The following is a 10,771-nucleotide window of genomic DNA, read 5'->3' on the forward strand; positions in this document are numbered from 1 at the left end:
TATTGAAATACAGTAAAACTAAAATAAAAAAATCTTAATCAACCAAACCATTTTCACAACAATAGTAGTTATTCTAAAAATAATAAGATTTGGTTTACAAAATTGTGAAAATTTACCAATTAATTTTAAAAATTGGTATCGTCGATAAAATTTACAAAAACAATATTAATGTAATCAGAAGTGTTTAATGAACATCTGAAAAGTTAATTAATGATTAATATTATTTGCTTTAGTAAAGATACAATTTATAAAATGATTCAAATAAAGAATTAATACAATAAGGCAATATATCTTCTTATTCTTTGGAATTTAATGCAATAAAGACTCGCTAATAAATTTTAATCATTTTATTACGACATAATAGCAAGATGGAATGATAGTATTGTAGTTTTTAAATTACATCAACTGCTTTTCAAGTTTTGCATATATTTTCTCAATGCTGGCAAAACCTTTTAGCTAATGCAAAATTCTATTCATGCGCAAAATATGAATAACGTTGTTTGCATATGCTTATACTCACAATAAAATCCTCACTACCCTAACACACATAAGGCTCTGAAGTATTGTATTATATTATTATTTCATGTAGATTGTGTATTTATAATATTATATTTTTTGGCTCAAAACTCGATTCACACGTTATATTATAAAAATAAATCATATTAAAAAAGTGATTTAGTGTTGTGTTAAAGTTGAATATAAAGATAGATAATATCAACTGCCTAGAACACCTCTAATGGACATCAGAATATATATTTTTTAATATGTACCAACAATTAATACAAAAGCTAATCAGTGGATTATTTCATAGGCTACCATAAATATTAGTTTTTATTATGAAAATACAAATTGCTATGGAATACATTTTCTATTTAGGGGCTGATCATTGAAAAAATAAACAAGAATTTTCTACTTCCAGATAATATAACAAAATTATGGAGAAAAAGATTATACAGAAATTACCATGCATTTTATCTGTAAATAATTTCATTAACCGATGTAAAATAGAGCAGATACCATAAGAATGTGAGATTTGAATAAATTAAACTGAATAAATTAATGAAAATCCAAATTTTAAAAATAGCTACCAGTCTGTTATTGGTAGCGCTTGTGAATCAATCAATTTGAGATACATAATAAATTTAAATTTTTAATAACTATCAACGAAAATTATAACGTGTTGAATAATCTCACACAATAATATTCTATATAATATGGTATTGAAAATTATAATAATTGAAATATTCAGTAATAACTCATATTTTGCTCAATCAACTATATCATAAATGTATGACTCGTCAAAAACTTTTTACTGCTATTGAAACAAGAAAAACATAATTAAAAGGAATAATTAATTAATTAATTTAATTGATTAAGTAATTAATTTAATAATTAAAAAACATATTAAAAGGAATTTTAGGCACTGTCAACATTATTCTTCAAAACATTCATAGAATATTGTAGTATTTAACCATAGTAGAATAGAATATAATCTTATGAATTACAAATTTAAAATAGATGCTACTAATCTCAAAAACGAAATTTCTGGTAAATACACAGTCATGCATATTATTAACGACTATTCTAAATATTTTATCAATCAATAGTATTTATTTAATATAATTTAGCACTAAGTATAGTTCAATTACATTGGAAAGCTCATGCAGTGCTTGATGAATTTAAATATTTGCAATATATTCACCACACATTCAACTGACATTAATGGATAATTAAAATTAATTACGGGCAATATTAGCAACATCTCACATCAAAGCAAATCAATTTCATGTTAATCACCTCTTAGCTATCATATATTAAATAGTATTAGAATACAATGATAAACTTACAAGTCTCATAATATTGTACATGAAGGCCTTGCATATCGACAAAAAATAATAATAGTTGGGGAGTTGAAAACTCACAAAGATTCTCATCTTCATTGAAACTTTGGGAATTTTATACATTTATCTTTTGAAAATTACTATCGAATTTCAAATTATATGCTTCAGGTGTTCAAACAACTACAGAGAAATTGATGGGAAATAGTAGAATAAAAAAGGAATCTCAGAATATTATTGTTATCAACTTCCAGTGAAAACACAACATTTTACAGCTATATCGTTGTTTTGAAAATTGTAGAATTTATTTTCTTCAAGCTTAATTCAAAAATCCAACTGTCAAAGTGCTTGCTCAAATCTCAAGATTCCAATTAGAATTACATACTGTATTGGTATATATTATCATCACTATTGAATTCAAGACAATAGCAAGATAGATTATTTTCAATCGTATTCATAAAGATGAATGATCAGTTATGAAATTCATTGAATGATTAATACTCATAAATTGATTGATAGTGAAAGAAATTCCATAGTTTAGCGGTTTTGAAAAAATCAAGATACAATCGGTGGTTGCAATTCACAATGTAAAAATGATTCAATAAAAATTAATAGCAACCCTTACAAATTTCACAACTATCCAATAAAATGAACTTCCTCAAGTTTCCTTAAATTCCTGTTCTTAAGAACACTTGCTAGTATATATTACTGTGAAGGTCAATACATGGTGGAGCGGCGAAGATATAGATACGTGTATTTTAACACTCTCAGCTACCTTCTCGGCTACATTCTACCTTCACCGCTCTACTAAATATTGACCTCAACCAGTATCCCAATCATACACACTATCAGTAGCCATTTGAATAATTATAATTAACAATACATAATTAGTATTACTTCAACACTAATAATACTATCACAACATCAAACCAATAGAAGTCCATGAATTAATAAGACGAAATGATTCCATAAATACTAAATTATTATGATGAAGGTATCGTGGCTATGAAACTTCCAACTATGACGATAAATCTAGAAATATATACACTGTGTTCGACAATCATCAGCTTCAATATTGATTATTAATCAATCAATCAATAATGATGAATTAATTCTAAATCAATATGGTTTAGAACTAGCAATATAAAACAGTCAAAAAAATCACAACTTCTGTAGACTATATATGTGAAAAATTCGCATTTGTTGTATTATAGGCTGCAATTGTTTACTGAATTTGCTGTATTTATAGGCTACATTTTGTGTAAATATTACTGATTCTCATTTTCAGTATTGAATAATTAATTGGTTATGAATTAAGAGAAAGTGGTAGAACGAGTTTGTTATCGCACAAAAAAAAGCTTTGCCCAAATAATTCAGAACTGTAGGTTCTCACTTTCTCTGTGGGGGCTACTAACTTATTTGAACACATTAAACGTATCAAGTACCTTTTAATTTTTTTCAATTCACAATACTAATTCAAACTCATTCATTGAAACTAGTTGTGATTTGATTAACTAAAAATGGGTACTTGATAACGTTAATTACGGTTCTTGTTCAGGTTATATATAATCGTTTACATAGAGCTGAAACTCACAGATTCAATAGTGAACAACCAAAAATAAATTCCAATTAAGGATTAGAATGAGTGAATAACACATAATATACAACGCTTTCACAAATAATTCACAACGTTTGCAGGTTATATTGTGTAGAGATGGTTACTGCGATTTTCAGATTGAGTAATCAATTAATTGATGAATTATACCAATGACGATGCCTAGTCATCACTGAAGCAAGCAGCTACAAGAGGCAGAAGGTGCAGAAATATTTCAATCATGTCGATGTACAGCTGCAGAGCTCCAAGAACATATTCTTCCGGTGACAACTCTACTCTCTTGCCGCCCATTATCTGCTGGGTGTCGAACATCAAATACTGAAAACAAAAAATGAATAGATGAATAAATTTTCCAACAACAATTCTATACAGATAAACTCATACTGTAAAATAATTGAAATTTATTTATTTATCACATTGTGTACATGAATCGATAATATCATAAAGAAAATATAGCATAAGTAGATATCCCATCGATATGTTCGTTTATGTTCCTAATTTCAAGCCGATTACCATCGTCTTCTGTCTTTTATTACTGTTTTGGTGGGGCGAGAGAGTAAGCGTACACCGTTAGTCAAGACAAGACAAGACAAGATCAGTCACAATACTTCACATAATTGCTTATGAAGACATGTCTAATCGCAATGACTAATCAGTGTGAGTTGCATAAAAAAAATAATTAAATTTAATAAGTGATAACAAAATATCAACATTAAAGGAGTATTGTATTTACCATAAAAAAACTTTGACTTCGATTTTCTCAAATAGTATAATTTGTAACATAACACCTTCATCCACTCATATCTTCTGATGAATGTGAACTTACCAAACTGAACAAAGCAACTCCAAATCCAGCGTAGATCAGCATGATGAACTTTATCTTGAAGAAAGAGACGAGAACAATTGAAGCGAGTCCGAAAACTGAGAAGGCAATTCCCAACACACACATCAGCATACCGCAGCCGGTGATATCGAACTAAAGCAGAAAATAATATAAATAATAAATTTTCATTTATTTGGAGTACAAGGTCTTGAAAATAATTAGATTGTCATCAATAATATATATTCGTAACAATATAACACACACCAAATTCAACAACACAGCCAATTCGTCAATACAATAATACATTTTCAAAAACATAACTTTTCACTTTATTCCTTTATTTATTCAATCAAGTACAATTTTTAATACTATTCAATTGATGACATGCACTATATTCGACATTTCAAGGGATGTACCTTTTTCCTTATAATATCCATAGAAATACAAATTCAAATTTAATTTACCACAGAATACATAACATGTATCCTCAGAGATAACAAAAATGAATAATTGAATGATGAGTTATTAATTAATACTGTATTATTCAATGCTACACAAAACACAACTCATTAAAATGGATAGGGAAGGACCAACAGGCAAAGCCCAAAACTGTTCATTCCCCGAATTTCAATTCATACATTGGTCAAAAAATAGGCTATGTTTCATTCACTTTTGAATTTGAGTCCAATTTTCAGTGAAAACACGAAGCTCGGTCACAGAATATACAGAATGGAAACTTGTAATCAATCGCCCATCTAACAATGCTTTTTACATGACCCCAATACTAAACACGTCACGTGACCTTGGGAAGTTCCAATCCTGGTCTTCTGATTGGCTCGTGGCAGTGAACGAGATTAATTGATCCGGATCATTGAAGTGATCCGAACCTACCATCAATACTATACAATGCGGCGCTTCCTAACAAGATGGCGGATTTTGGCGTCAGAATATAGCCAAGTTTCCGTACTGTATGTATACTGTGGCTCGGTTTCCGAGCTCGGGATTTAGCTAAATTCTAGACTTTAATAGATAGAATCAAAAAATTGGCTTTCCGAAACGGGGCGTAGCACTACCTCCGTAAACAAAGCCATAGTGCATTCTGGTGACGTCAGCACAGATAGGGTTCCTACACCAATAAAAATTTGTTGATTTCAGCTGATCTATATCAGCTAGTGTTTTTATTGATGTAGGAGCCCTACTTATGCTGACGTCACCAGAATGCACTATGTCTTTGTTTACGGAGGTAGTGGGCGTAGTCGTAATCCACGTTAAAATTAAATTTCGAAAAACTAGAAAATTGAACACAAAATAAAATAAAGATAAAATAGTGTAAAGTTTAAGTTATATTGAATTATTTAGGAATGTCAAATTAAGTCAAGGAGAAACGTTTCCAATTATAGAAATGATACAATGAAGATTATCATAAAAACTGCGACTACCCCGTTTCGGAATAGTTATTTGTGCAACTAGTGCGCAAAGTGACAGTTTGCTGCATCGAAAGAAACGTTTACGCCCGAGCCGTAGGCGAGGGCGGAATGGTTTCTTGAGTGCAGCAAACGAACTTTGCGCACGTATTTCACATTAAATTTTTCCTACAGTTACCATTGAATATGAATAGTGGGTAATTATGGGTAAAATTGCCTGAATAATGTATGTGTGTTTGAATGCGGGGGCAGCTGTGTGGTGTGTGCTGTGGTGGCACTGTGCTGTCGTTGTCCTCCATTAAATATCTACTTAATAATAGCGCGTTGTGCTTGGTTGCACCTCTGCTCACTATAGCAGCCACAGCAGTCACTGTTACCAACTTCATTTTGATTTTGCTGCACTGGTGCTCCATATAACCTACTAACTATTTTGCGTTGTCATGCTGCAAATCTGGAGTACGCAAAGTACTCACTTTGCGCACTAGTGCGGGAAAGTGATTCTTTGCAGCCTGCAATCAGTGCACAAATGGTCACTTTTCAGGGTATCTGTAGGAAAAGCCAATTTTCCGACTGTAGCTGTTCAAAGTCTAGAACTAATCTAAATCCGGAGCTCGGAAACCAGCCCTTAAAAACAAGAGATTTTTTATTTAGATTGTTTAAAACCAAATCAAATAACGACATTACACTTACTAATCACTTAAAACTGTAAAATAACGAGTTACTTTAAAACATTTTGATCCAAAAAATGAGAAACATACTTATTCTTTAGAAACACAGCTTCGCTTTGATTTTCTGTAATTATATTGCATTGAATAAGTGCATTTCGTCTATGTTATGCTAATTTCAAGTGTTTGCAAAGTCAAAATATTAAATAGATTTGAATGATTTAATTTTTTTGAATAAATATTAGAAAGAGAGGAGCTTACAGGACAACACCAGGCGATGAGAGAGACAGCAAGACAGACCAGAGCAGCCAGCAGGAAAGCCATAAGAACCACTTCAGTTCTGTACCTTATGTTGTAAATCCAACGATAATCGACATTCCAAAAGTCTGCAACAATAAATTAATACAAAATGATTTATAATACAGTAAAATATAAGAGGGCATTTCATGTAGTGAGACCTCAAAGTTGATCTATTGACAAACTATAGATATATATTGATAACTATGATATATTACTGTATATTGATCTGTATTATTTGATATTGGAATGTCTATTTAAACTGGCATTCACAAGTTTTCAAATTGATTTTATATAGTATTATAGAAAATGTTATGCAATGTACAGAGCATCCATTGACAAACTATCGATCAATATAAATGACAAACTTAGGATTCAAAATAAAAACTAAATCATATACTCAGGCGACGAGGAGTATTTACACTCAGGCAGGCGTAGAATCAAGTACAGTATTTCTATTATTTCAACTAAAAACTCTTTTTAATAATATTAGGGTTGTAAAGACACTTATAATCCAACTGATAATTCTTAATACTTTATTTTCTATTGATTCATACAATAAGTACATCATCAAAATGATAGAGAGAGATAAAACCTTGTACTATTCCTCTCCAAATTTAGATAAAGTTACACCTAGTCCGAAATAGTCAAGTCTTGTAGTTGTTCACTTCACAAAATGTCAGTCCTTTATTATTTTCACAAAGTAGGTTAAATTTAGATGCTTCAAAAACAAACAGAAGAAATATTCACATTATTTTCACTAAAATAGGAAATATTCACAATTAAAGAATAATTTTGCAGGACCAAAAACAAACTTGATATTCTAAAAGCACAGCTTGAATTGAGATTTAAGATTATGAAAAACTTTTGAAAGCTCAAAACTATAGTACGCCGCATTAGGCCCGAATCAAACGGAATTTGCACGTACTTTTTTTCACTCCTATATAAGCATATGATCCAATGCACACAGAAGTGACGTGACACCACGTATTTCTGTATGCATTGGACCATACGTATACATGGGAGTGAAAAATGTCCGCGCCACGTCCGAGGTCAAACGTTGTGTGAATGGGACTTAAGAAGCTTCACGGAGCTCAAAGATTCGACTTACTACTGTTCTGCTTCCTTTCAAATTCTAGCAGATGGACTTGAGACTAAACTACCCAATTCCTAAAATATACTCCGTCATTGCGTCTTCTTTACTTGTAATGTTTTAAAGTGTATAAATAAATGAATTTTTCCTCCACCTACTGGCTAAAGTACTTACTTTACTCCCTGAAACATAATACTAAAGTGTCACTTTTTCGCCCTCGGTAGTAAAAACAGAAAAACTCCCTAGGGAGTAAAAGTGACTCCATTTAATAACATGGAAGCATCTCTATTTTTAAAAAATACATTATAATAGGTTAGAAGGTCTAAGCTCAGATGAGAAAGCATAAAGAGGTGTCTGTCATTGAGTCACTGAATTCAATACCAAACCAGAAATTTGATCAAATCATGAATATATGTTTGTATGATATTATATTCTTAATATTAGTAGACGATAAAAATTTATACATTTTTTAAAATATTTATTCTATTCAAATACCAGCCAACAAATATTTTTGATCTGCAATTCAATCTGAACCGCGTGATCTGGAGTCAGCCATTTTTGGGTAACACCAGCTGATTGTTACAACTTTAGCCGATAGAAAGCGCAATCGGCAGTGCCAATCAGACGGCCGGTTTTAAAGTTTTAGATTTTAGGTTATGTTGTTAGGAAACATTGTCACCAATACGTAGTATTATTAAATGATTTTATTTGCAGTTTCTATAAAAAATGTAGATGGAGGAAAATGTTGTGTACATCACGAGTGAAAAATACTTTTTCTCCCTCAGGAAAATTGTTGCCCTCGGCTTCGCCTCGGGCTTCAACTTTTCCCTCAGGGAGAAAAAGTCGTACTTTTCACTCTAGATATACAAATAACTATACCTATCTATCTATCATTGAAGAGAAACAATTTTTCTTTATGAGGCTGGCACAGTAGAACATGCATGATACACGTCTCGTCATAATTGTTGCGTCATCACTGTGAAAGGCTCCGAGCAAAATTTTTGAATTTAGTTCTTTGTAAATCTCCGATTTTTCGTTCATTTTTCTTCGCTGCTCTATTTGAGTTTAAATTATTTTCTATCAATATGATTTGTAGTTTAGCAATGGTTAATTATTGTTATTGGTTGTTAATTCTAAGATGGAAGCCTCTAGCTAATCACAAAACATGTATGATGAACATGTGTCTCTCATGCATGTTCTACCGATAGTGACCAGCCTAATATAGATTCTATCTATAATCCCGTGTCGCTTTCAACAACAGTCAGACTATATGGATATCAAAATTGGAAAAATATCATGAACTAATCCAGTAAATCAAATGTTGATTCAAGGGCGTAGCTAGGATTTTATTTTTCCTACAGTTACGTTGAAAAGTGGCCATTGCTGCACTGATTACAGAACGCAAAGAATCACTTTTCCGCTCTAGTGCGGGAAAAATTTTTCTGCACTCCAGATTTGCAACATGGCAACGCAAAATACTTAGTAGGTTATATGGAGCAACAGTGCAGCAAAATCAAAATGAAGTTGGTAACAGTGACTGCTGTGGCTGCTATAGTGGCAGAGGTGCAACCAAGCACAACGCGCTAATTATTAATTATATATTTACCAAGGACAACATTTTTATTCAATTTAACAATAAATTAGTTTTTATCAATAATAAAATTACACAGGAAAACATTTGATGGATTTCAGGCAATTTTACCCATAATTAACCACTTTTCATATTCAATGGTAACTGTAGGAAAAACTTAATGTGAAATACGTGCGCAAAGTTCCTCTGCTGCACTCAAGAAACCATTCCGCCCTCGCCTACGGCTCGGGCGTAAACGTTTCTTTCGGTGCAGCAAACTGTCACTTTGCGCACTAGTTGCACAAATAACTATTGGGGGGTGCTGAAATAGGCAGGAAGGTTATAAGGATGTAATAGTTTCATGTCAAGAAGAAGAATGAAGTTGGTAGGGAAGGTGCGGCGCATGCTTTCGCAGTACAATTAACCTATGTATATAATATTTGGACAATTTGAAACTAAATTAGGAAGCTGGAAAAGTTTTAGGCAATAGCCTGTTTTTTTCTTTTTCGATCATTGTATTGTTTGTGATAACCAATTAAATTAATAAATAAACATGTAATATTACATACAGTCAACCACAGAAGAGCTCTAATTGCCCGTATGCGTTTGTTGTGCGCCAAATAACCTCGCTCTATAGTTCGGTAAACTAACCAGCAAAGCAGCAAAACTAGGGTCTCTTCAATGTTTGATTCCATTACGAACTGCTTGTTAAATAATCACTTTTAAACAATTAGTTTCGACATATCAGTCAGGTTTAAAAACTGAAGTATTTTTTTGGTTTTCAGCACCCCCTGGCAACGCCCTTGTGTTGATTATGAGAGGAAATGAATGATTTGAAGCATAATATATCAATTAAGATTATTCTATCATAACCTTTTTACTTCTAATTTTGGATAAAACAGATGAGTAATAATTTATTGAAACGTGAAGGCTTGATTGATCAAATTCTCACCATCAATCCAAGAAGAATGAAGTTGGTAGGGAAGGTGCGGCGCATGCTTTCGCAGCACACCAACATTATCTGTGTCACGATGAATATTCCCCTGGAAACAATACAACAAATTAATTTAGCGCCACAAATGAGATACAAGTAATAAAAGTCCATTGAGATATTAAAATGATCAATATATTGTAATAATATGTATGTTCTGAAATAATATTGTAGGTTGCTAATTAACCTTAATATTGGTAGACAAGCAACAGTAGATATGTGTAGGTGGGCCGTCCACTAGAACCGTTTTCGTCCGAACTAGCATCGGCCGAAAACTACCGAACGATCCCCAACAAAGAAAGGAATAGATGTATGCGATAGATGCTTAATGATGAACGATAGATGCTAGATTAATAGATGCTCGTCCATTGCAATCCGTGCACGGCCGTCTCGGCCGAGCAATTTTTTAACCGAATTGAATGGGATTTTCCGGCTCTATCCGGCCGAACTAACTA

At 32.1% G+C, this 10,771-nt stretch overlaps 1 protein-coding gene across 1 annotated transcript; it reads right to left on the reverse strand.

Annotated features, from left to right (window-relative positions):
- Nucleotides 1-210: 210 nt before the first annotated feature.
- On the reverse strand, nucleotides 211-10,405 carry LOC120355782 (protein lifeguard 3-like). The gene is made up of 4 exons (XM_039444476.1): nucleotides 10,278-10,405; nucleotides 6,627-6,751; nucleotides 4,280-4,429; nucleotides 211-3,771 (listed from the first exon to the last, which is right to left on the reverse strand). The coding sequence occupies exons 2-4, from the start codon at nucleotides 6,687-6,689 to the stop codon at nucleotides 3,616-3,618; spliced, it is 369 nt and encodes a 122-aa protein (XP_039300410.1). The 5' UTR covers nucleotides 6,690-6,751; nucleotides 10,278-10,405; the 3' UTR covers nucleotides 211-3,615.
- Nucleotides 10,406-10,771: the final 366 nt, after the last annotated feature.

The sequence above is a fragment of the Nilaparvata lugens genome, unplaced genomic scaffold, assembly GCF_014356525.2.
Source record: "Nilaparvata lugens isolate BPH unplaced genomic scaffold, ASM1435652v1 scaffold4776, whole genome shotgun sequence".
Lineage (NCBI taxonomy): Eukaryota > Metazoa > Arthropoda > Insecta > Hemiptera > Delphacidae > Nilaparvata > Nilaparvata lugens.

Coding starts and splice junctions, on each gene's coding strand:
- LOC120355782 (XM_039444476.1), bottom strand. CDS start 6,689: ATGGCTTTCCTGCTGGCTGCTCTGGTCTGTCTTGCTGTCTCTCTCATC. Junction 4,430..6,626: donor TCATCGCCTGGTGTTGTCCT/GTAAGCTCCTCT, acceptor TTTCTGCTTTAG/TTCGATATCACCGGCTGCGG. Junction 3,772..4,279: donor GAGTTGCTTTGTTCAGTTTG/GTAAGTTCACAT, acceptor TTTTGTTTTCAG/TATTTGATGTTCGACACCCA.